The 27,682-nt window shown below is 35.3% G+C and overlaps 1 protein-coding gene across 1 annotated transcript; it reads right to left on the bottom strand.

Moving 5' to 3' along the window:
• LOC129222362 (U-scoloptoxin(01)-Cw1a-like) lies at positions 1–26,585 on the bottom strand. Its single transcript, XM_054856859.1, has 4 exons — positions 26,331–26,585; positions 24,428–24,499; positions 9,326–9,351; positions 1–829 (listed from the first exon to the last, which is right to left on the bottom strand). The coding sequence occupies exons 2-4, from the start codon at positions 24,465–24,467 to the stop codon at positions 551–553; spliced, it is 345 nt and encodes a 114-aa protein (XP_054712834.1). The 5' UTR covers positions 24,468–24,499; positions 26,331–26,585; the 3' UTR covers positions 1–550.
• Between the last annotated feature and the right edge of the window lie 1,097 nt (positions 26,586–27,682).

The following is a 27,682-nucleotide window of genomic DNA, read 5'->3' as shown; positions in this document are numbered from 1 at the left end:
TTATTTTGAAAAACGAAATGGAATCTTACGTATAAGAGTGGAGGGGAGGGCAGTGGCGAATACAAGGGGAGGATCAAGGGGGTTAAGCCCCCCCCCCTAAACCGTCGACAATAGTATCCGCCCACATTGTGTTTAAACACTGTATGAATAAAATGTCAAAGATTTCAGTAGTCTTTTCAATTCATAAGTTATTTTTTTAAAAGTAAATATTTGAATATTTTACTTTTTTTTGCTTATGAAATTTATTTATATCGTTTATGCCCTATTACGCGCCTTTTATTCCAGGTCAACTTGGTGCTCTTTAATGACACCCAAGCAGTTTCAAAAGATTTTCGAAACCAAAACCGCAGGTTCGTTCATCGGGGGGGGGGGGGGTCATTCTTTAGCATGAATCTCCTAAAATGGTAGTCTGTATCCACCCTTGGGGGAGGGGTTTGAAAAATCTTGCGTACCTTTATATGGGGTAAGGGGGGGGGGGGTCAAAAATTTCCAAAATCATTCTTACGTAATAAATGAATGGCCCCTAAAACCTCTTTGAGCAGCCCAAAAATTAAATATCGTCTTCAAGAGCGAAGAAGTTATTATTCACTGAATACAATCCATCAGCCGTTGAGCAATCGACGTTATATGGATGATCGCAGACCAAGTATGCCTGGTTGAAAACAGTTTGGTTGGGGCACAGGAATGAGAACTGTCCTCGACCATAAGCTCCAGGACATATGTGGAATACTTGGCAGTTGACTTCAGGGTCAGCATAATAGCCGTAAGTGCGACCAGAGCAGCTGAAGGACGTTGGCGGCACCGTTTCGTAAAAGGGAAGTATCTGGCACTGAAAGGAAAGATAAGAAATGTTTGAAATTCAGAGAACGTCTCAAAGGTACACGCGATTCAAAGATGAGTTTATCTTAATAGAGAAGCAAATATTATTTTCATGACGTTTGGTGAAATACAGTGAAATCCCGGTTTTATGTCCCCGAATATACGCTTTCCCCACATTACACGTTTTTCCACCAGGTTCTAGTTTTTCTGTATACTAATACAGTAAAACCTGTGAAGTTGACCACCTGTCTAAGTTGACATTTTTTTTCATGCACGGAACCCTTATCATATAAACTAACCTTTGTAAGTTGACCACCTGTTTAAGTTGACCACTGAAGTAGTGCACCGTAAGTGGTCAACTTACACAGGTTTCACTGTAATGTTAATTTAACCCGGATGTAAAGTTTGTTGCTTATGAATTTCCCGCATTTTATATTTTCCCTGGGAAGGAAAAGAAAATGAAAACGTACATTCGGTCATTTAAAAATGGTAATATTGCAATTATGCCTTCAATTTGCCAAACCGTCAGACAATATTTGAGGAATGAGGATTTTTTTAGAGAGGTCTCAGTGTCCTCCCATCAGGCGCCCCTGTTCAGGATCCAAGTTCTCTTGGAACCAAACTGTCGTATAGGTCGCTCTGTCCTCTGACGTAGTTCTGGTACAGTTGAACTTGCTTATAACGAGGTCAAAGGGACTGCAATATTTGCTCGTTACAACTGAGTGCTCGTAAAAACGAGCTCGTGAAAAAAATCATAAAGTATCATAGTTGCTGTGTCCCAAAGAAATTGGTTACTTTGCTTTGAACTCTCTGAATGTCTTTTTCTTATGTCATTGTCATTGAAGAATATACATGCATACGCATATGTAATTTTAAAATGTTTCCTTACTCCACAAATAAAAAAAAAAGAGCTACCATCGCTTGTTCTCAGGATTTATGATTGATCACTAACTTTGGTTAACTTTGGAATGTTTGAGAAAATTTACCAAAAAAGGCTAAGCTGAGCTGGAAGTCAATAAAAATTTTATGAATCGAAAAATATTGTTCGCTTTAAGCGAGGTTCGCTCGTTAAAAACGGGTTTTGCTCCCACAGATTTAACATTGCTCCAACCAAGTATTTCTAATTTCCTCGCTAAATCCGGGTTATCGTTAAATCAGGGTTCGTTACAAGCGACTTCGACTGTATTACTCATAGTAAAAGAAACGCTATTGAAAAGGAACATTACATTTCGTCCGTCTTCTGTAAATACAAAATTACAGCGAATCCTTTAATCAAAGACCGAAAAAAGTTCAAAAGAGCGAACGGAAACTACATTTAAAAAACAATGCCTCGAAGTTCAATTAGCAAAATTACAGAGTTTAAAAAACAGTTTTCAGTGGAATAATCGACTTTTATTCTCTGCAACTTGAAACATTACAAAGTTGAATCGCACAGAAAATTACTTAGTAATTACCATTCTTTACTGTTTCTATCTTTCCTTTTCTCTCTCTCTCTCTCTCTTTTTGAGTGATTTGTGTCCTAGATCTCTAATGTTCTCATTGACTGTGATGCTAAACTTTTTCATTTATATGAATTTTAAAAACTAAGTAACAGTACGGAATGAATCTAATGTTCTATTATAAACCGATTTTCAAGTTCTTGGTAACAGTTTGTTTAAACTTTGTTCAACTGTTTTCTAGTTGAGAAATCCACTAGTAAATCCATTCTTTGTAAATTTGTAAATAGAAATTTAAAAAGAGCAATCTACTTTTACCCTATCTGCACTTAAAACGTTATCGAAAGGAAATTGTTAGAAAAATAATTCGCGAATGACCTGTCATAGTAGTTCATACTTTTCAGAAGATCTAACGCAGTTTTCCCCATATTTTCAATTTTCTCTTGTGGTAAGATCCTTTCTTTTTTTAACTTGTGGGATTAATAAAATTTAATTCTAGTCAGTGCTGAACTTTGGCGAAGAGTGCGTGCCAAGAGATATTTGGTTTTTAAGTTGTGCAAAAGTTTCACACAAATATAGTAAATTGATTTAAAACTATATATATATATATATATATATATATATATATATATATATATATATATATATATATATATATATATATTGTTACAAATTCTGTAAATAGTAATTATTGTAGTAACGTAACCTGTAAATAGTTTCCCGTAATGAATATACAACCCCTTTTCATTCCGCTAAAGTATACGACCCCCTATTTCCTTTTCTTTTCATTGATGAAATTTGATAACGGTCTACGCATTTCTCGAAGCAGAAAGAATGTTGTGGAAAATTTTTCGATGTTTATAAAAGCCGTTAGCGATGGATAAACAGGGGAGTTTCGATTGAGATTTCGAACTGAGAGCATTTTTGCTCTGTTTATTGCGAGGCATTTCGCTGTGTTGTTTTCGTATTTGGAAGTAAATACGTGTGTAAACGTTGAGTTTACGGTGTTGTGTGATAATTGCTTAATTGCTGATGAATAATTTAGCAGTTGTTGACGATCTTTCCTGTACATAGTGTAAATAAATTTCCTGTGCCTTTATCAAGAACTGTGTCTTCATTTCAAGAAAGTGGAAGTCGCACCGAATCCGTTACAATTTGGCGCCCAACGTGGGGCTTCTTCTGGACTTTCTTGGAGTAAGTGTGACTTTGGACATTTTTTTTCATAAAGACTGTTAGAATTTATAGACTTTGTTTTTATGGTGATTACTCGCGCAATGGATGACCAATTAAAACAACTTCTGGAAGCAATTAATGCTGTGAAAAGTGACTTGACCGAAAGTTTGACGGCTAATCAAGAACAATTAAAAAATGATATGGCGGCTAATCAAGAACAATTGAAAAATGAATTGGCGACTAACCAAGAACAGTTAAATAGTGATTTAACTGCTAAAATTACTACAAGTCAAGATGAAATAAAAAGTGACCTAACGTCGATGAAAACCATGATGGAGAATCAACTAACCGCCATGGGAGATAAAGTTGATGCTCTGGAAGAAAAATTTGATACTGTGGAAGAGCGTATCGCCAATGTGGAAAATAAGTTGGAAGAAGAAGACAAAAAATTTACTTCATTTAAGGAAGAAATAATTAAAGACATGGAACGGAGATTGGCGACCGCGGAAAGCAGTTCTGAACAGTTTGGCGCTCCCACATCTGTTGCTCGACCGTCCATTAAACTGGCCACATTTGATGGGAAAAGTTCGTGGCAGGTATACAAGACCCAATTCATGATAGTGGCGGAAGCGAACGGATGGGACTCTGCTACCAAGGCCTGCCATCTTGCAGCATCCCTGAGAGGTGACGCAGCGGACATTCTTCAGACCCTTCCGGACAGCCAGCGCCTGGATTTCGCTGCCCTCACATCTGCGTTGGAGCTTCGCTTCGGTGAGAAGTGCCAGAAAGATTTCAGCCGACTCCAGTTGAAGTCCCGTTTCCAGAAAACTGGGGAAACCCTGCAAGAGCTTGCGGCGGACATCGAGAGACTGTCTCATCTTGCTTTTTACGATTGCCCTGCGGATGTTCGAGACAACCTGGCACTCAACTACTACATCGACGGGGTTCGAGATCCGGAAATCCAGAAAGCTCTACGGATGGCGGATGTCAAAGACCTGAATTCTGCTGTTGTGTATGCGATGAGATACGAGGCCGCCCAAGAAGCAACCCGTGTGGATCGCCATCTAATCCGGACTCAGGAAGCTAATGAGTCTGATTCCAGGTCGTCCCACCTCGCTGAACTTGAGAGACAACTCGGTGACTTGACAAGACATCTGAGCAGCATAACAGCCCAAAAGAAACAAGAGCAGAAGTGCTGGAAATGCGGTAGTGAAGGACACCTGCGAAGGAGTTGTCCGGCTCGCCAAGCTACGCGAGGGAAGGAAATCACCACCACTAGAGCTCTGCAGATTTCCTCTTCTAGTAGTGGCAGTGATGGACTTTTCATTTACGCACATGTAAATGGGAACCCCTGCAGACAGATTGTCGACACTGGAGCCAATGTGACAATCATTAGGACAGATGTGGCTCGTGAATTTGGATTGAAACTGCTGTGGACATCGCCACGCGTAAGTCTCCAGACAGTGACAGGTGACAAGATCGAGATTGACGGTAAAGTGGACTTGGAAATAGTGTTTGGGAATGCCACCTACCATCATACGGCATTCGTCGCTTATATCACGGACCCCTTCATTCTCGGATTGGACTTTTTGAAGAAATATGACTTCACTCTCGACTTCAAGACTAATGAGCTGCACTCGATGAGAGAAGACATAGCCGTTTTCCCTGCAGAAAGTGATGTAAAATCCGCTCATCAAATAATAGCCCAAACAGATTTATCGATTCCCTCAAGGTCAGAATCATTAATACCTGGCTCCCTTGAAGAAAGCAATAGTTTTCGATTTGGACTCATTGAATACCCTAACCTAAGCAATAACCTAAAAGGAGTGCTGGTAGCATCTACGCTTATGGACCTTTCCAAGGATGTAATTCCTGTAAGAGTCGCCAACGTGAGTGAAAGGCCAAGGAATATTCGGAAAGGTGAAGTGTTAGCAACTTGTGCTCCAGTAAACTGCATCATTAGAAGAATCAATTCCCCCGAGACTGTGTCTTCTGAGTCCTTGACATCGAAGTTAATTGGGAGTGCGCCATTATCGAAAGATCAAAGAACTGCTGCGGAACAATTGGTGGAGGACTTTAAGCATCTGTTTTCATCTACATCGGAGGATGTGGGCAGGACGAATTTAACGCAGCATAGGATCTACACTGGAGAACACCTCCCTATTAAACAGCATCCAAGACGACTACCGTTCGCCAAGAAGGAAGAGGTTGAGACCCTCCTGAAAGAGATGAAGGAGAACGATGTAATCGAACCGTCATCCAGTCCTTGGGCGTCTCCCATCGTCTTGGTCCGAAAGAAAGATGGCTCCACCAGATTTTGTGTCGATTACCGACGGCTGAATGAAATCACCAAGAAAGACAGTTACCCTCTTCCACGGATAGACGACACCTTGGACACTCTTTCCGGACACAAGTGGTTTTCGACCCTGGACTTGAAGAGCGGCTACTGGCAGGTTGAGATACACCCTGATGACCGAGAGAAGACAGCGTTTACAACTGGACAAGGCTTATGGCAGTTCAAAGTGATGCCCTTCGGCCTCAGCAATGCACCAGCTACGTTCGAGCGTCTTATGGAGACAGTGTTAAGAGGACTTTCCTACGAATCCTGTCTGGTCTACTTAGACGATATCATCATCGTGGGACGCAGTTTCGAAGAACATCTGACAAATCTTAGGAAGGTGCTGCAGAAGCTTAAGGAAGCCAATCTGAAGTTAAGCCCGTCCAAATGTAATTTGTTCCGCCGGGAAGTGAACTACCTTGGTCACATCATCTCTTCTGAAGGTGTACAAACCGATCCAGAAAAAGTATCTGCTGTCAAGAGTTGGAGTCGTCCCGAAAACATCCATCAGCTGCGAAGTTTCCTGGGGCTCTGCACGTACTACAGGAAGTTTGTAAAGGGTTTTTCCAACATTGCCCGACCTTTGCATAAGCTGACGGAGAGCAAGCAAAAGTTTGAATGGTCCAAAGAATGCGAAGATGCATTTCTACGCCTGAAGGAGGCTTTAACATCAGCGCCTATCCTCGCCTATCCTCAGCCTGAAAAATTCTTCATCCTGGACACTGATGCGAGCCACGAGGGCATCGGAGCTGTTTTATCCCAAGAAATTGACGGAAATGAACATGTCATCGCTTACTGGAGCAAATGCTTATCAAAGTCGGAGCGAAATTACTGCGTCACCAGAAAGGAGTTATTGGCCATAGTGAAAGCTGTAGAACACTTCCATCATTACCTCTACGGCCGAAAATTTCTGCTTCGGACAGATCATGCCTCATTAACTTGGCTTTTGAACTTCAAAAATCCGGAAGGCCAGATAGCCAGATGGATCCAGCGGCTCCAGGAATATGACATGGAGATCAAGCATCGAAAAGGGTTATCTCACGGTAATGCTGACGCTTTATCAAGGAGACCCTGTCTTGCGAACTGCAATTATTGTTCCCGAATCGAGAAACAGTATGGAACGACTAGCCCTACTGCCTATCAGGTGACAGTGATTCCAACATCTTCAGAACCTGATCCATGGAGTGACGACCAAGTTCGAAAAGATCAACTTGAAGACCCTGACATAAAACCAATTTTGGAGTTCATGGAGAGTGACAGTCGGCGACCTAGCTGGCAGGACGTTTCCATCTTTAGTCCTGCAACAAAAAGATACTGGGCTTTATGGAACTCGCTCCATTTACGGAACGGCGTGCTACACCGAAAATGGGAATCTGATGACGGCAAAACGTCTAGGTGGCAGTTACTACTTCCCCGATCAAGGATTTCAGATGTTCTGAAAGAAATACATAGTAGTGCGACTGGAGGACATTTTGGTGTGTTGAAAACCCTCAATAAAGTTCGGGAGCGCTTCTTCTGGAGCAAGGCGAAGGATGACGTGGAGAAGTGGTGCCACTCTTGTGACGCCTGTTCTGCTCGTAAAGGACCGAAGAAAAGAAGCAGAGGGAAGCTACATCTGTACAACGTTGGAGCTCCTTTCGAACGAATTGGGATCGACATCCTGGGTCCTCTACCAAGAACTGCTGATGGGAACAAATACATTCTTGTTTCCATCGACTACTTCACCAAATGGCCGGAAGTATATCCCATTCCAGATCAAGAGGCTACCACCGTAGCAGAGACTCTAGTCCAACATTGGATCTCGAGATACGGAACACCTTTGCAGATTCATTCCGATCAAGGGAGGAATTTCATCTCTGCTGTGTTTAAGGGCCTATGTAAAATTTTCGAAATTGAGAAAACTAGGACAACACCACTACACCCACAATCGGACGGCATGGTGGAGAGATTTAACCGCACAATCCTAAATAATCTCTCGCTTATGGTATCCAGAAATCAACAGGATTGGGACAAGAAGCTACCTTTGTTCCTGCTGGCCTACCGCAGTGCTGTCCACGAGACTACCGGATATGCCCCATCTCAGATGCTCTTCGGACGAGAGCTTCGGCTACCTTGTGATCTCGTCTTCGGTCGTCCTCCGGATGCGCCTTCATCACCTGAGGAGTACATCCAGGATCTCCAGGCCCGGTTGGAAGACGTTCATAACTTCGCACGAGAGCGAATCAACATCGCGGCGGAGAAGATGAAGACCCGATACGACACAAGGTTTACTGGACATGAATTCAACGAAGGAGACAAGGTTTGGTTATGGAATCCCATCCGACGGAAAACTGTCACCCAAATTGCAGTCGCATTGGGATGGACCCTACAAAGTCCTTAACCGACTAAATGACGTCGTAGTGAGGATCCAAAAATCACCTAATGCAAAACCTAGGGTTGTACATTATGATCGGTTAGCCCCATACTATGGCCATAGTTCATGAGTATTACGTAAACAACCACGGTTGATAACATAAAAGTTGTAGATAATTTTTTTTGCTTTTAATGTTTAGTAATATTTCTTGTTATTATTGTGTCTCCTATGCATTATTGGTTATTATTTAATGTGTGTATTTGTGAACTTGTGATAGACTTGTGTTTGCACCCTTTCTGGGGATTGTACTGCCCGGGACGTGCAGTCCTTGGGAAGGGGGCAATGTTACAAATTCTGTAAATAGTAATTATTGTAGTAACGTAACCTGTAAATAGTTTCCCGTAATGAATATACAACCCCTTTTCATTCCACTAAAGTATACGACCCCCTATTTCCTTTTCTTTTCATTGATAAAATTTGATAACGGTCTACGCATTTCTCGAAGCAGAAAGAATGTTGTGGAAAATTCTTCGATGTTTATAAAAGCCGTTAGCGATGGATAAACAGGGGAGTTTCGATTGAGATTTCGAACTGAGAGCATTTTTGCTCTGTTTATTGCGAGGCATTTCGCTGTGTTGTTTTCGTATTTGGAAGTAAATACGTGTGTAAACGTTGAGTTTACGGTGTTGTGTGATAATTGCTTAATTGCTGATGAGTAATTTAGCAGTTGTTGACGATCTTTCCTGTACATAGTGTAAATAAATTTCCTGTGCCTTTATCAAGAACTGTGTCTTCATTTCAAGAAAGCGGAAGTCGCACCGAATCCGTTACAATATATATATATATATATACCTTTTCTTTTGTTTAATCCCCTAAACTCCAAGGTTAAATCTCCCAAATATATTTTTTTTACAACTGCAGCACTTATTATAAATTTTCATTAAGCCCAGTCCCGAATTCTTAATGTTGGTAGGTTTGCAATATTCTCCTTTGTTCTGAAATTATGATAATATAGGGGACATTTATGTTCAAATCCTTTGCAATGAAAAAATAATAATAATAACATGTTACATACGCAATTCTTATGATGTACAATTAGTTGTATTTAATTTCGTAAAAATTAAAAAATCATGCGTTCATAAGTTCTAAAAATAGAAAGAAAAAAAAAGGAAACCGTGAAGAGTAATAACTAATATTTATACATACCGCAGTATTTTTGATCAAAACTGCACCTGTAAGAAAACATAATTCAGTATCATAAAATTACTTTTAATTACAAAATATTTTTACGAATTCACTCAAAGTATTCTAAAAATACAGAAAAAATCAGCAATGACCATATTTACAAGTCTCATCATTTTTAACTTACATTTTTCTTCAAATGTCAATTGACAGCAAATAGTGTACTTTTTATCATATTTTACAAGAAAAGGCACATATATTTAGGCACGTACATTTTTTTTTATAACGACCACTTAAGAACAGTATATTTTCCACTTGATATACATATCGTCGCCTCAGAGCAACAGTAGGACATCTTAGTATGATTCCTGGGATTAGATGTCTTAGTGTTGCTCTGAGGCGACGATATATGGAAGTTGACATTTGTGTTTTTGTGTTTTTCTACGCTTACTACCAATTTTGTTACTAAAGGTAAGCGCAAACACTACTTATACTTTTTGGTGAGTAAAAATTTTTTTGCTTGATATTATATTTCATTTTGTTAGAAATTTCGATGCGTTATTTAAAAAGCATCTGGAAACTATCATTTAAAATTAAAATTGTACATTACCCTTTTCCTTTTAATTGTCGAAATAAAGTTCCTCTTTCTGTTTTGAAATGTGGGAAGTAATAATACTTTCTATGTACAAATCAAAATTTTTACCTGTGATTTGAGGAATACGCAATCATAAGAGTGATCATAAAATGACTATTTCTGCAAGATTGAAATAATGTAAAAAAATGCAAAAAATATGTCCGGTTAAATCACAAATTACAACACATGCCTTTAGGGTACAGTAATTACTACCCTATACCTTAATAGAAATGATAAAGATCTGTTTTTGTTCAATGTACGCGGAAAATTTGAGCCGCAAAAGTTCATTACCAATTCTGCCATTCTGTTGCTGCCTGTATTATTGTTGATTTTAATCTTTGTTTACCTACAAAGTACAGTTGATAAACAAAACACCCAAAAAACTACAAGGACAAGCGTGGTTGCCTGATATGCTTCAAGGAATGCGCTTCGGCCGGAAACACCACAAAACTAACCTTTGTTTGCAAAAAAAACCCTTTCAAAATCTTCGGTGTTATCCCATTTTTTATCATTAATGCAAAATTCATTTCTTATCAACATGCAAAAATTGCCTAAAATATCATTACGAACATCCTTTAGGCAAAGAACAAAAGACGCTGGAATGTCAACTGATGGTTGTGGTGTGATCTTTTCTCAGATTACGCAATCAATGCTGGATCTCATGTTCTGGCAAATTTGGGTCAACTTAGTGACCATTCTTCTGTGTAGGAAACACCGTCTTATCCATGGAGTTGATCTCTTTAACGGGAATTTTCTCTTCTTTGTGTCAAATGTTAAAGAGAATGTGTCTCTTTCGATGGGAAACGGTTTGTTCTGTCACGGAAGGAATTCTTCATACTCCAAAAGATTTTTTTTTCTTTTTTCCTTTTTTTGGATAGTATTTGATTCTGATGTATCAATCTGTGAAAATATCACTACTAACTGGACAGAATCATCAAAAAATATTCATGCCTTTTTTCTAACCTAGAACAATATCGTTCTCCGTCAGATTTTTTTAAAAAATCGATTCAAGAATTTTTTAAGAATTTTAAGCTAAATAAACTTAAAACATATGCATCTACAATCTACAATAAGATATCAAAATTATTTGTAAGAAGTTTAACAAACATTTTTGATTGGGAAATTGGTGACAGAGCTTTTCTTACGTCTAAATTGATGAAAAAAAAGAGGATAAAGTTATTTTTAGCCGTCAGACCTTTTTAAAACATTTAATATTTATCAAATTTTTATTTTTACTTGCTAGCCTCGATTTTCTTTTTAGCAAGAATCTTTCGATTCTCTTCTTTCGGGTAAAATTAGCCACATTTCGTCCCCCTTAAGCTTTTTGACGTCTGAGTACCATTTTTTTACGATCAATTAATCAAAAAAAAAAAAAGACTACATAACACTACCAACTAAACCTTCACATGCTATTTAAGCTAAAATACACGAAAATCGATTTGTTTTCCGTTAAAAAGAAAGTAGCCCTTTAACATGTACACTTTTACCAGATTTGAAATTAGTTAAACTATTTTCGTGCCCCCAACAATACATCTTATAAAAAAGATAACAACGGTTCAAAAACCAGGTACAAATAAAAATAAATACAGATTAAGAATTGTATTAAAGAGACAAGTCACAGATTGTGCACTTTTGGCACGAAATATTTAATTAACCACTGAGATTGATTTTTCAACCCTTCAAATAGCGGCACAAATGTTTTTTTTTTTTTTTTTTTTTTTTTGTTCTTCGCCCCGGAGTTCTTTTTGTGTCGCTACGAGGCGCAGAAAGGGCGACGAGCCAATATTTCTGTATGTTTGTCTTCATAAAAACGGTTTGGTACATGAGATACTCTGCGTCATCTTTTACTCGAATCTTGGTAGAGGGCGAAAATAAGAATATCCTATTTGCCAATATAGTGGCTTCTTGCTCTACGGGAAGTGAACCTAGCACGGCAAAACGCTCAGATCATTCAGTTTATAGCGTACCCTAAATAAATATATCAAATACAACTAAATAAAAGCATCTTATTAAATAAAAAGGGCATTTACGAACAAATTTGGGCATGGAGACGAAATATGGCGACTTTACCCAGTCGCAAGTTCAGGTAAAAAACTCTTTTAACTTGTGTTTAGGTTCGGAAAAATATATAGTTATCAATCATTAAATGCCACTTTTACATATACAGACGAAGCGAATGCTTAACGAGCTAAGTGAGTATGAAATACTGAGGATTAGCGATCGACCAATCGTAACACTTCTGCCACACATGACTATCCTATCAGAAAATTAGTATGGTTTTGGATAGCATTCGTTCAGTATTCTATTATGGAAACTCGATTGAACATTTTGGATACATTGACACATTGTGGCACTAGTTCTGCACAGACTTTTCTTGTATGGGTGTGACTTATAAAAGAAGCATAGGCTTAACCAATTACCCTCATGATGATCTTGGGTTTTCGGCAACTGTGCTGATTTAATCTGTGCAATGTGCATCCTGTGCAGTTAGATCACTCACTGCAAATATTTTAGCTATCCCTAATTGAGATATTGAGAAGCAAAGGGATGTAAGTGGCAAAATTTAAAATTTGGAGATAACCAGTACAATTAGTAGGGGAACCTCTCCTCTGTCTTGGGGCAAGGGATAGTACTAGTAGCCCTCGTAGGTGCTGCATGATTTTGAAAAAAAAAATATCAATGAAAACCTACCTAGGAAGTTATCTTTAAACGCGTTTAACTCAAAACTTCGAAATGTCCACTTACATCCCCTTGCTCCTCAGTGCCTCAAATGGTACTAGTAAAAGAATCTAGTACTCTGTCAACTATTTCGAATTCATGGAATATCCAACAGCAGGGGCTCAAATTTTTGGGAGGGCGGAAATTCTCAATTTGCCTGACGGAACCACATATTTTGCCGAATGGAACTCCTAATTTCGCCGAATGATAATTTATCCGAATAGAATTTCAAATTCTGCCGAATCGTTAGACAAAATTTGCCGAATAAGGAAATTTTTTGAAGGTCATAGTGACCTCCCATGACCTCCCATCCTGCACTTTCTTTAAAAGCATTTATTTGCCCGAACGAGATTCAGCTCCGAATCATTTGGGAAGAGAAATTAAGAGCAACGAAGTGAATCGAACCCATCTTCAACCCGACGTTTTACTTTCCATGATAAGATCAAGTTATTTTTCTGGCCATTGATTTCGGCTTCACATTGTCCATTGTCTTCCAAGATAATTGTCATTTTGTAGAAACCATCCACACATGAGAATGCGTAACGCTGCAGACGGCGGCAATCCCTTTTCCAACAATGCAGCAAATGTGGTGAATGCTCACTGTAAAATGGCGGATAAGCCGCTTTGACCCAGTTTTAAATCGTGTTATTGAATGTCACGCTGAAGTTGTTAAAGGTTAATGTATATTAGGGAAAGTTTGTTATCATTATCTTGCTTTGAGGGGCAACAGGAAAACAATGGCCATGGCTACTGGAATGTGTGACATTTATCCACAAACATTATACACTAGAAAGTCGCCCGTCAAGGTATGACAAGTGAAAATTGCTTCTACTCTTCTACATTTGAACGAAGCAATTGCCTGTTTGGTGATACTATGATATTTGAAATTTTAACCCTAATACTAGTGGATTAACCCTAAACTCCAGCAGATAGCGTTAATTGTTTTGCTTTCTTTCTTTTCCTGAAATTAAGTCTTACCAGCAAAACAGTCAAGTTACCTGATCGAGTTCAGCCTTGTCACAATAAAGCCTTTCCTAGCATGTTAACCATTACCAAAACATATTATCAAATTATCTTGTTGAGGCGCGCGTTTCATTGTTGAAACACGGGAGTAACTCAATCATTGGCTTGGTTAATTATTAATCTACGACAAGTATTTTTTCAACAGCTCCTAATAATCCATGAACTGATTATCCCTTAATTTCGACAATTTCCTGATTATCTTAGTTTTGAGACTTTTCCGTTCATTTAAAGAAGCTTTGGGAAAAAAATCATTGGAACATTATTTGTTCATTTCTAAAAAAAAATCTGAAAATTTGGTTTTTGTAGTGGTAGTTTGAAATACTTGTAACACAAGACGTGAAATTCATTTTTTGGGGACATTCAGCAACGTGTGGTTCACGATTTATCGTGCGGCTACCTGATTTTCAAAAGGAGGTGGGAGGTAAAAAAAAAGTAATTCTTCTCTCTTAAAGGAAGCGTGCATCGGTCACGACGAAAAAATATTTTGCTCACTTACTTGTTTGCTGTCATTATTGAATGACTAGAAAATCGCCCGTCAAGGTATGACGGGTTAAAATTGCTTCTGCATTTGAACGAAGCCACTGCCTGTTTGGTGATATTTTGATAGTTGAAATTTTAACCCTAACTCCAGTGGATTAACCCTAGACTCCAGTAGATAGCATTCATTGTATGACCACTTCTTCGTTCCTTCATTCTCCTAAAATGAGTCTTACTAGTAAAACAGTCAAGTTAGGGCAGCCTTGTCAAAATAAAGCAATTCCCTGCATGTTAAACATTACCAAAAAATATTGTATGTTTATCATGCTATGACGCGAGTTTCATTGTTGATGACGTCATAGCGTTACTCGATCAGTGAATTCGCTGCTAGTAAATTTCCAAACTTACAGAAAACGTTGACAAAATATGTTGCTCTGAAATCCTAGGGACAATGGTTTTTATAAATTACTAGCTGACCCAGCAAACGTTGTTCTGCCATATAAATATTTTCTAGGTAATATTTTGGTTGTTAATTAAAAAATAACGAATGTATTGTAAGTTTGTGGGGAGGAGATCTTTGACAGAAAGAGGAATGGAGCGCTGTACGCGATGATCACCGATTAAAAAAAATAATTTAAAAAAAAAGCATTATTTTTCTCAATATAGTAATACAGAGAGAGAGAGACAATTTTTGAATCGTTCAAAATTTGGCACGCACCGCTTTGTGATACAAAAAACATGTCAAAATGACGCGACGCTCCGACAAAACGTCAGAAAACTCTCAATGATTTAAAAATAAATTGTTCTCATCTTCTGTTTGTCTACAGTAAAATGTTTGTAATTAATTTAAGCAAGGTTTTTACAATGATTTTCAACAATGGTTTTTGCTATGATTTTACACAATTTGTTTTTACTATGATTTTCAACAATGGTTTTTACAATGAATTTCAACATTGGTTTTTACAATGATTTTCAAAAAAAAAAAAAGTTCTGGATAGGGACGCCTTGATTATCTAGCCGTATGAAATATACTTTACGACTTATTCTCATACCTACCAAATACGCACACAAAATAATCGGTCGAGCCGTTTCGGAGGGGTTCAAATATTAACAACATGACAAAGTTTTGTTTTCTTCTAACAGATTAGTTTCTGTGAAATGTTCAAAAAGATTATTGCTCTCAATATTCATCTTATTCCTGCCAAACTAGTTCTAAGGGCACCCCTTACAGTGATGACAAATAGCTAAATGAACATAAACTTAATAAAAATTAAAATAAGTTCTATTTACAATTGTTAGCAATGTAAAGCAGGATTAATGCCTCATGTCTTTAATCCCCCTCAGATATCCTCCACAGCTAAGGTCCTGTGCATTGTTCTATGCGTAGAAAGACTTAATTACATATTTTGGAAAAACATATTTGAAGCTGGTCGATTCATCGTGGAGAGTCACTATTAAGCCAGCTTCAGAGTTTATGAGGGGATAATAAAATTATTTAATGGGATATTTGGGAATTCGCGAATGAACGTAAAGCTACTTTGAAAAGAAAACAATACCAAAATATTAGTGTGATATTTTATAAAGAACTTTTGCTACGCATTTTAAACCAAAATGTATATTTTGTCTGCCTGTTTTCAGCCTTTACAAGAGACTAGAACTTTGTGCAAATAAATTTAGCTTATATATGTAATTTAAATGCTAAGAATGTGCACCTCGAAGCCTTTTTTCTCCTTTCAAGTGGTTAGGGGAAGGTGGGGCAAGATGAGATACTGAAGCTCCTCGCAAGGTAGATGATAATATCAAGTGGAAAAGTAGTCAAATAGTTCCGTTGGGAGAAGGAGAGACCACGTTGGTCGAATCAACCAGGTTAGACGCTGCATTTGCAGTGTATCAAGTTTTTCTATCAATTTTCGTGCGCTCCGGCGTGCTCTTATTTTATTGGATCACCTTTTCAAGTGTAGTTTGGAGAGTACGATATTACTAATCGTTTTTACTCTCATATAATCGTAATCCACAACTCTAACGGATAAATTTACAGCGGTTAAATGTAATTTTAGTTATAACCAAAACTTGAGTAGACAGTGAACATGCTAAATGGCATCAGTGGGGCAAGACGAGATATTATGCGAGGAGCATGATGGAATACTATCTGATCGTACCCCACATGTATTGCAATTTATTTTTATTCCTCTCAGCTTTCTCAAAATAGTGAAAAGGAAGATTAAGAGGGGAATTGGGTCTCGAGAATCATGCAACATGAAATTGAATCCATAATGAGTGGAGAAATGGGATTTCAGAATTCTTCCCGAGCTTATAATGTACCACGAGCTACGGTAATAGAAAAGTGAAATAAGCTAAAAACAGCCATGGGACAGAGGTGTTCTTACGGTTCCGACAGCTGGAAAAATTCATTCAAATAAAGAAACCACAAGTTTAGATCTAGTTAAGTTTTTGGGTCCAATGAAAGCTATTTTTTCTTTGGAAGAAGGATACCTTCTTGTGGGCTGGAAAAGGAAATGGAAGAAAATAGAAAAATCTAAGCAGAGAGAGGAGAAGAAAATGTAAAATTTTAAGCAGAGAGGAGAAAATGAGAAAATCTAAGCAGAGAAAGGAGAAGAAAATGAGAAAATCTAAGCAGAGAAAGGAGAAGAAAATGGAAAAATCTAAGCAAAAAGAGGAGAAGAAAATTGAAAATTTAAAGCAGAAAGAGAATAAAATGGGAAAGTCTAAGCAGAGAGAGAGAGAGAGAGAGAGAAGAAAATGGGAAAATCTAAGCAAAAAGAGGAGAGGGAAATGGAAAAATTTTAAGCAGAAAGAGGAGAAGAAAATGGGAAAATCTAAGTAGAAGAGGAGAAGATCGAGGAGAAGAAGGAACGAAACGTGAAAAGGATTTGGTTGAAATTTTTTCATTGACGCAATCAACTAGGACAGCAACGAAAGTTGGCCAGTCAAAAGATAATAACAAAAGAATACAGAATGGAAAATTAAAAAAACACAACTGTACTTGAAGGGAAACTATCCGAATTCTTCATCGTCTATTACCGAATGGATATTTATGTTCCCAATTGACAGAAGGATGGGATTAGGCGCTGCGAATACAAAAAGTATAGGCCCATTCATCGCATGCAGGAGACGAGGATAAGGATGATGAAGCTGTTGATCTTTGTGATTTATGCAAACACTAAATCTCATCTTACCCCACCTAGTGGGGTAAGATGGGATTTTGACTCATCAAGTTAAAACGTGCGTCCAAATTTCTCTGTAGGAATTAGGATATGGAGTTAAATTTTATACTTTTAAAATACTTGAGAGATAATAATGACAAAGTTTTCGAATTTATTTATGAATTTGGTTTGCCACCACAACGTCTACAAAAAAAAAAAAAAAAAAAAAAAAAAAAAAAAAAAACTTTTTTGTGTTATACAGAGAAAAATACCTGATCTTAATGTAAAATGACGCACTGAATTCAAATATGCAAACAATTTTTCTCCATCCCCCACAGATGTTTTGTAACACAAGACAGAAGTTTGAAAGAAATGCGCAAATTCACATGCATTACTAACACTAAAATTATGATAAAAAAACTTAGCTATTGTTCTTTTCTTTCTGTATCTGGCATCAGGAACATCCCTCTTAAATGTCTAGCATTAAACAGCAAGAATTTATTCACTTTGATAATGAAGGCCTCTCCAAAGATGCAATTTTTTTTAGCTTTACTTTACTTAGAAATTCTGGTTTTAAGTATTCAAATTCAGCACTAGTGTTACAACAAAGTCAACAAATTTTTTAAAAAGACCTAATTTAATACGAAGGCCAGTAAAACAACAGGTCCAGTCTTTTTTTTTTTTTTTTAAGTCTTCTTGTTAGCTATTCCATTCGCATACGAGAAAACAGCATTGTATTAATAAAATCTAGCAGTTAATAAAATTTGTTCAACTTAATTTTAGGAAAGAAATAATTGTCCCATAATATGTGTTGTACTAAATTTTATCTAAAAAAGACTTACAAATCTCCATATGTTTCATACATTTCGATTGAATATGCTAGTGATACCCAAGGCAAAGTGTTTCAATCATGCAATAGTATAGCTTTTAAACTAGTTTCGAAAGAGTTAATACCAAGTCTCATCTGTTTGATATTAAAATACAAACATATCCATTACATAGTCAATAATATTTCAGTATACTAAATCATGTTCCTTAGAAGAAAACCATAAATTCTTTATGTTTGCATTGAAATTTAAGAACACAGAAAATTATTCAATTCAGTTAGCGTATACGACAAAAATGGGGTGCCATAAAGACTGACTACCATGTTAACACTGCAGTACCAGCAAACCTTACTATCTATCTCCACATTTCTTGTTTTTATGACAAAATTTTAGCTGTTAACTGTGAGTTTTTATCATTATGTGATATAGAAAAACCCCGAGAAAAAAAACCACTTAAAACCTATAATTACACAAAAACTGTGGGTGATGGGAAAATCCTGATTAAATATTTGAAATCAGCGTCAAAACCTACCCTAGAAAAACCATAAATATTTCATGTAACAAAGTTTTTGTTTGCCAGTCTATTAGTTTTTATCAGTACGTGTTAAAAGAAAACATGGGAAAAATAAATAACTAAAAACCTATGATTACACAACAATTGTGAGTGATGGAAAAAAATCTAAGTAGATATTTGAAATCAGCGTTAAAAGCTACCCTAGACACACTATAAATGTTTCATGTAACAAAACGTTTGTTTACCAGTGTAACTTCTGAAATAGTTGTTGGAAAAAAGTTTGTATTTTAGTATGTTATTTCAAAGTGATAAACATTTTCTTTTTCTCTTTAAAAATCTCTTAATCAAGTTTTACTTTGTTTTGAACCTTAGCCCACTTTATCATTTTCGGTAATAATTTCTAAAAGAGTTGTTGAACAAAAAGAAACGAGTTTTGCCATTTGAATTGAAATTTTTAAAATCTAAAGCAAACTTCATAGCTTTTAGCGAATAATTATTAAAATAATTGTTGGACGAAAAAAGGTTTTATGTCATTTTAAGTGTCAAAAATATATCTTTAAAATATGTTTGAGTATTGTATTTTTTAACTAACTTTTATAATTTATTTAAATTTTGATTAATTAAAAATTAAGTCAAACTTCACTAATACTTTCTGGCGTAGTTTATGGAAGAAAATTGTTTTATTATTATTAGGTGCTACGGCGCTCCTGAGCATTGCAATACGGTTGTTTGTATGTTTGAAAAGTCACTTTCAAATACGTGATCTCTAATATTTTGCTATTTAGCTCCGGGCTTGAATTGAGTTGAGCGTATTAGGACATTTCGCTAAAATAGAAACTTTTTCTAGATTATATACTAGAAAATCGTTTGTCAAGGTATGACGGGTGAAGATTGCTTCCACATTTTTCTGAACGAAGCAACTGCCTGTTTGGTGATAGTTTGATAGTTGAAATTTTGACCCTAACTCCAGTGGAGTATCCCTAAACTCCAGTAGATAGCGTTCATCGTTGACCGCTTTTTCGTTTCTTCATTCCCCTGAAATGAGTCTTACCAGTAAAACAGTTAAGTTACCGGATCGAGTTCAGTCCTTCCAAATCAAGCATTTTCCTGCATGTCAAACATTACCAAAAAATATTATCAAACTATCATGGCGTCATGCGAGTTTCATCGCTGATGACGTCAGCGTTACTCGATCATTGAGGATGCTGTTCTAATTAATTGAGAAAATTGGAACAAGCTTTATTTGGTGCAGAAACAATCTCTTTCGAACAACATAGAATGTTAAGAGATGTGGGTAGTCTTTCATCCCTTTAATAAGCAATTTTGTGAAATTTTAGCTTGAAAACCTAATTATAAAAAACTTAATTCGAAATTTGAAATAAACTCCAGGTGCAAAGCTCGAAGTAATTTTGTGCAAAATTTCAAGGCTGTATGTGCTATGAGGTACCCTGGACGCTGGCCCGCCACAGACATCCTTTCACAATTTCTTTGACATTTCTTCTTTTTAATGAAAATATATTATTTTAATTACATTAAGATTGTGTTTTCGTAAGTCATCAATGCACATTGTACTACTGGTCATTTTAGGCGAATTTTCCCCAATAATTAGTTATAATCACAAGGGAAAAAATGACGGAAGTGGTCACTTTCACAGAGGATCACTCGACCCAGGGTTCGAAAATATGATCTTTTCGAAAATATCAAAAATATCCGATATTTTGATACCGATATTTACAATCAGCACAAACACAAATTAAAGTCTTCAAACCGCAAACCACTCTTTCTTTTGTTATATTATTAGAACAATGTACTTAAAATTAAGGTTTCCTTTATTATTTATACATAATTTTACATTTTTATCAATTTTAATAGAGTTAATTTAGCGTTAGCTGTTTTTCTTTTTTCTTCCGTTAGCTACGTTTACACAATTATATAATTCATAAATAAAACATGCATTACTTAGCGCACAGTCATAAGACATTTTCTTTTTTAAAATTGTTACATTACTAATAATTTTGAGAATATAAAATAAAAAAGCATATTATATTACTTTCTTATATTAATTATGCATTAATACATCATAAATAAAAAAAAGTACATGGCTTTTTGGTGGTTTTAAATAATAAATGTATTACTATGATATTACTAAATAATATTACTATGTTTTTTGTAGTAAGTTACCGCCCTAAAGCCAGGGCTAAAGCAGAAATACTTAAAATACACCGCCAGCTCAGTTATTCCATTCGAGGACTGCAGTGAAACTGCAGTCCTCGGATGGAATAACTGAGCTGGCGGTGTATTTTAAATATTACTATGATTAATATAATTTTATATTGAAAGTACCGTATTTGGAAATATATCGAAATAATCAAAATATCATGATATTTTCAAAATAAATATCGGACATATATTGTGATATATATCAACTGACATTCCACATAAAGATACTACGAGTACAAAAATTTATGCCCTTTTAGTTGTTTGGGTTGCTGACATTAATTCATATTGTAATATAGTTAGGCTGTAGATATTCCTGAGATAGTAATAACCTTTTTTACTTCGTTACTCTCAAGCTTTGGAAACTTATTGTTTCAATAAATTTAATTCTATTTATTCGGAAGCTTGGAAGCAACACAATAAATTTTAAAAAACATTTAAATTTGAACAGATAAGCAAAACAATAAACAAAAACTCGAAACGTTAACAAAGTAGTATATGATAAAAAAAAATGCCCTAACAAAGGGCTTCGGTCGCTTATATGCAGTTTTGATCTACTTCTAACAAAAGCGTTTGACTTGCTCCATATTCGAATATCGAAGTGGACTTTCTTTCATGGACAACAAAAGCCTCCGGCAATCTAAGAAATGTTCTGCATTTTGTCCTATTCTTCTTGGAAAGAATAAACAAATGAACAAATAAGTTCAGATAATCGAAATCATGTTTCATTCTTCCAAGGCATGTTTTATTTGTTAAATAGATTTTTGTGAATTGCCTATATGCTGTATGAAATATTCTTCCATCGAAAGTTTTAGTATTTTTTCTCGTATTTTCTGCAATTAATCGCCATACCTGTAGTCATTCAAGGTTATTTTGGTCCACAAGTCCTCTGTTTTTAATCCCCGAAACAAAAAGGAAGGGGGGTTATAAATTTGACGTGTCTGTGTATCTATCTGTCTGTGGCATTCTACCGCCTAAACGAATGGCCCGATTTTGAAAAAAAAAAAAATTATTCGAAAGAAGAGTTGATCGAGAGTGTCCTCAGCTAGGTTGCGTCTTCGGATGACATTACTTAACGAAGATATTAATTAAAAACATCCAAAAGGTGTACGCGATTTTTGCAGTGGAAACATATTTAAAAATTTTAAAATTTAGTACCAAAATAAAGTTCTTTTTTTTTTGCGTCTGATAGAATGTGTTTAGAACTTCATGTTATGCATAATTTAAATTATAACGTTTTTAACGAAGATTTTTAAAACGGCTAAGCTTATATTCACGCGATTGGTAACCGATTCATTGTTGGCCGACGAGGAAATTAAACGCAATGATTTAAATTTTTTTATCTGTTGCCAGTTTTTATTTGTTAACAAATGAAAATAATTGTAATTGATTTTCAATAGTATAAGGCTTTTATAAAAGGATTCCCTCTTGATTTTCTACATTTGTGACTCAGTCGGTTTTTTTTTTTTTTTTTAATTTTAGTTTCTTGTTAACCGTTTTACTCGTATTTCAATGTACTTATTCTATCGGTATAAACTGAATAAAAACTCCTTAAGTATTTGTAAAATTGTTCAAGATTCACTTGACACGACCTTGCCGTGGCGTTTAAACCTTAAATGCATTGTGTTGCCTTTTGGTGACATAGAAGACTTCTAAAATATTGCAAGAACAAATTAAAACTCTAGTAGTTGCCAATAACCAAGAAAAAACTCACTGAAGAGGCCATTAAGTCAATTTTAAACTTGTAAATGCACCAATCTGATGGAAAACAGAAATAGATTTATTTTTTTCGGAATTAGCAAAAGTAGGAATTTTTTAAGTTTAGTGCGCTTAAAAATGCCTAACCCCTTTAACTCTAGGACGAATAAATTTTACTACTACTTAAAATGTAAGGCACTTTTGCAGTTGTTACCAATGATGTGGGATAATGGTAAATTATTTGTTGCCTTTCTGTTAAAACTCGATGTTACCGAGTCGTTATTTAACCATAAATGATCCCTAAATTAAACTGGTTTTTTGAAACATTGTTCTCATGATTTGAATAGAAGTTTTAAACCAAAGAACATAGGTTAATGTGTTTTCCAAAAATCATGATAGATCCAAAAACCATGAAGCTTTAAATTTGATAAAGAGTCAAGATTTGGTAACGAAATTGAGGCATTCAATTCGATTCGTTTAAAATTTAAATACCTCAAGCATTTTGTTATTTTTATCTTGAGAGTTAATGACCCTCTCCTCCGTAAGAATGGGAAACAGCCCTTTCAATAACACATGTCGAATGGGAAACAGCCCTTTCAATAACACATGTCGTATGTTTTACATTTTTCTCACTGGGAACAATTCTGCATAATATTTTTATTTGAAAATTAATATTGTGATCAGAAGTTCAATTTCTTGGTTAACAAATCTTAATTTATTAACATAAATTTATAAATTATGTTCAAAAATTAGTACTTAAATGTTTCAAATCTTGTACATTTTAAAAAGACAGTAAAAACTTTATTTAATGCAAAAAATATCGTAAATCTAGAAAATACCACCATTTTTATTCTTTCAGTGAATTTGAAACGAGATGGGTTAAAGTACATCTCTTACCGCAGTGCCAACTCGACTCCTTTTAAGGAGTTGATTTCTCAAGTACCATAAAACAAAAAACTAAAATTCAATATGAAAATATTAAATAAATAGCTATAACTAACTAAGCTTTCCAGTTCTAATTTTATGGCTTATTATTGGAAAATGTATTGACAAGTACAAAAAAGAAAGGGGAAAACTGCGATTCCTTTCTTCTCACCAGCAGGCCTCGTGAAATTGGATTTGTGCCAGTGTCGGCGAAACTGTATAATGGTCCTTGGCTTACTTGTAATCGCTAGACTGGTTAAAAAGCTATAAAATGTGACGTAAAGGGTAAATATGTGTTATATGCCCCATGATACTAAACTCGTCAACGCAAAGAAGGAAGCTTTCGTGTTAACAATCCTTGCAATCTTTTGTGCTAAAAACAATTATTTTTACTATACAAATTACCTTTGAAGCTTCAAGCGAATTTCATTTTATGCACAAAGATTCGACCTTTCAAATAGTATAGAAAATTTAAATATATTCATGAGATTTTTTTCGTCTTTGCTTAAACACTTTGTAAATAAAATAAACCAAATTTTAAACTTGAGGTGTGCAAATGTCCATACTCAACTTTCAAAACATATTAATACGAAATTTCATAATGGTAGGGTCTTCGGCCTTTTTTGTAAACAGCGGACAAATAGACACACATATACATTATACTTTTTCATAAGTAAATTCATACTTTTTAAAGAGCACACAATAATTCAATTTTAATTTAATTCATCATTAAGCTCTTATTAAAGTTTTCTAATGACTCTTTTCTGAAAATGTTTTAAAAAGGTAGCAACAGAAGAAAATTTTAGGAGAAAGATTTGAGCAAATTTTTTGAAACTGTTAAGTGAATAAAACCCCAATTAAATACCAAGTCTTATACTTAAAAAAATCGGAACAATAGGCCGGAATTATTTTGGAATTAGATTTTCTCACCTATAAGAAGCAATATTGTCCACCACCGCAACATTCTCATCCTTCTTTCTGAAAAAGCAATCCTTTGCTGTTCTGAAATTTGAAAAAAGTACTGTACTATTCATAAAATTAACATTTCAAAGTTTAATTTTTATTGTTATGATTGTTTAATTATTATTATTATTATCTATACTAAAAATATAAAGCTGAAGAGTTTGCTTGTTTGAACGCCCTAATCTCAGGAACTACTGGTTTGAATTGAAAAATTCTTTTTGTTTTGAACTGTCAATTTATTTAGGAAGGCTGTATAACATCATGCTATGGGCTAATAGGAGTTGAGCAGCAATAAATTGAAATTAAACCAATAATAATCATGATGCATTTTTTGTTGCATCAATAGCTCGAATATTTGTTGCTCGAATAGCTCAGTCGGTAAAGCGCTGAACCAACAACCCTAGGGTCTCGGGGTCGAACCCGGTTGCGGGCGAGAAGATTTTCAACATTTATTACCTGGATCATTTAAAAATTAATTAATTTATAAATCGAATGTTTTCAATTATTTTTAATTGAAAAATTTTTTTTTTTCGATTTTCTTATTTAACGAAAAACATCGATGAGGATAAGGGTGTGTAATTTTTTACTTTCTATATTCATACATCCATTATAGCGTGATGTACTTAAAATAGTTTTTTAATACATTGTTGTCTTATTAACGCGGGTGAAACTACGGGGCACAGCTAAAAATAAATAAGGAAAAGTTTAAATTGTTTCCCAATATTATTACCGACTCATCCAACGCCGGGTATGTTTGCTTGTATCATTATATAAATCCTAGTCTTTCGCTCATATATTTTAATGACCTTTTTGTAAACGGCATTTATTGAAAGATGCGTTCAAATGATTTTGAAACTGTATCAAATTTTAGCAAAATAATGGTTTTAAAAAGTTTGGCTTATTTCAAAGTTAAAAATATTCAAAGTAAAAACATTAGGGGAGTTGGAGCACGTTAGTCCGCTTTTCTAATTTTCACTTTTTATGTCATCAAAAATATTAAACGAGGAGTTGGACTTTATACCATGAGTTTCTTTAACTATTTCTCATCTTTCCAGGTTTTTTAAGAAGTGCTCAATTCATTTAGTGTTTTTATTTTAATTTTTTAATCGAACTTTGTGAAGTGGACCGATGTGCCCCGGCCCCAGGGTACGTTGATCGACATTACGAAAACACTTTATGTTACAATTTTGATGATAAGTATTATCAAGTATTGTAACTAGATTATGGTGTTTTGTGATTATAATTTAAAATATAGTTATAATAAATTTTAATTATTAAAAAATTAATTATTTTTTATAAGACTTTATTTGAAAGATTTTTGTTGTTTATTGATTATAATTTAAATTTATGTAATATTGATCTTTAATAAAGCTTAAAAATCAATATAACATATTAATGTCTGTAATGCATATAACATGCTTGTGCAATTTTGTATACACGGGATCAATAGGTTTTGGGTAGATTGATAAAACATATGCTTCCATATGGGACATCAGAGGAGCAAAACTATAACAATTTTCCAAAATTTCATTAATTTATGTTAGATAGTCTCAGAAATATTAAGATAGTTAATGACATTAGTTACATTTAATCTTCAATTAGAAAATAATCTTGAATAAATGTAAAAGCATATCAGTATTATTTCAATATTTTCAATGGATGTATTTTATTTTCAATCTTTAAAAATGAAAGTAGTGTATTTTTGAAATGAATACATTTTATGTTAATATTAAGATACCTCAAACACTTTTTTTTTTTGAATTATTTCTGTTTGGTGATTTAAGAAATAAATTTTGAATTCGGTTGACACGAGTGATCTATGTGATTTAAAGAGTTAAAATAAATATGAAATAAAAAAACCATGACTTACATTTTTAGGTCACTTGCTTCAAATCCACAGCCTGTTGCCCATGAATAGAATCCCCAGTTGTAATTCAAATATCATTAACACCACAGCACGAAACTGATCATGCGCGCTTAGTTCTGTCAGAACTCTTTGGATCCAATTATGACCACTACTGGAAGGCATGCAATCCGTTGATGCATTATACTTTCTCTGCCGTGAGGATCGGGATAAATAAGCATAGATTCACGTGACCTCTCTCTGCCACCCACGTACATTGGGGATGAGAGACAATCCCCCTTCGTCCCAGAAGTAGGTCTCTTCAATCCCAACTTTCGGAACGATGACGTTGGAAAGAGAGAGTTATTTCGAGAGCTGGCTACTGAAGAAGACACATGCTCCAGCCTGGAAACAGGATTAAGAAATTTAATTTTATCAATCCTAGTTTCGCGGTGTCTATTGGTGACTATTCAAAGGCAGTTTTGACACGCGAACAAAGAGTTATTTTGGTAGTTAATCTCGTCTGAAGAAAGGTTTCATATTTACGAGGGGAGCCTTAAAAATCTTTGTGGTACCTTTTAAAATAGATTTTTTATGGTGTTGATAGTCTTGTTTTTGATTCATGTGGTAAGAAATACCGAATTTTCTGCATCAAAAGCAAGTCGCTTGTTGAGATTTTAAACTGTAAAATGTTGCCAAAAAAGCGTCTTTTCCTTTTTTTCATTTTCACGACCAATAATAGTTTGTACGTTCGAAACTTACAATCCCTCCTCTTGTTCGTATTTGATCATTCTTAATGTTGCTTTAAGCAGTTTTCTGTTTTGTTTCTTTTAAAAATTACTACGTTTGAATTAATTTGCTGCAAAACAAAAAGTTTGTCAATTAAAGGAGCTTGCTTTTTTAACCCCCGACACACAAAGGAAGGGGTTCTAAGTTTGACGTGTCTGTGTATCTGTGTGTCTGTCTATGGCACTCTAGCGCCTAAACGGATGACCCGATTTGAAAAAAAAATGTTCGAAAGGAGAGTTGATCGAGAGTGCAGATTTGCATACTCAGAAACATGTAAGCCTAATTTTCATAATCACGGCAAACTTGCAAAATGGAATTTACTTTACTAATGCTACAAAATCCAACTGCCTTTCCAGTATTGGGTATCTTTCTACGCTTACATTTCTATTAATAAAATGGTCCAATTTCAGCTTTTAGCTAAATTATTCTAATAATTATTAGATTCTCCTCTAGTCATGCAGTCGGCTACATCGTTTTCACTGTCGAACTTTTCATATTTAATTTACTTGTAAATCTTTGGTAGTGTATAACAGTAGCGTCACTACGGGAGGGGGGGGTCCGCCCATGGTGTCACCCGTCTGGGGAGAGTG

The sequence above is a fragment of the Uloborus diversus genome, chromosome 5 (assembly GCF_026930045.1).
Source record: "Uloborus diversus isolate 005 chromosome 5, Udiv.v.3.1, whole genome shotgun sequence".
Taxonomy (NCBI): Eukaryota; Metazoa; Arthropoda; class Arachnida; order Araneae; family Uloboridae; genus Uloborus; species Uloborus diversus.
This window is presented reverse-complemented; position numbering and strand designations above follow the sequence as displayed.

Bases quoted from the DNA above. Each gene is read 5' to 3' on its own strand.
- LOC129222362 (XM_054856859.1), bottom strand. From the start codon at position 24,467: ATGAGAATGTTGCGGTGGTGGACAATATTGCTTCTTATAG. The intron at 9,352-24,427 runs GTGAGAAAATCT...GTTTTCTTACAG, and splicing joins GACAATATTGCTTCTTATAG to GTGCAGTTTTGATCAAAAAT. The intron at 830-9,325 runs GTATGTATAAAT...CTTTCCTTTCAG, and splicing joins TTTTGATCAAAAATACTGCG to TGCCAGATACTTCCCTTTTA.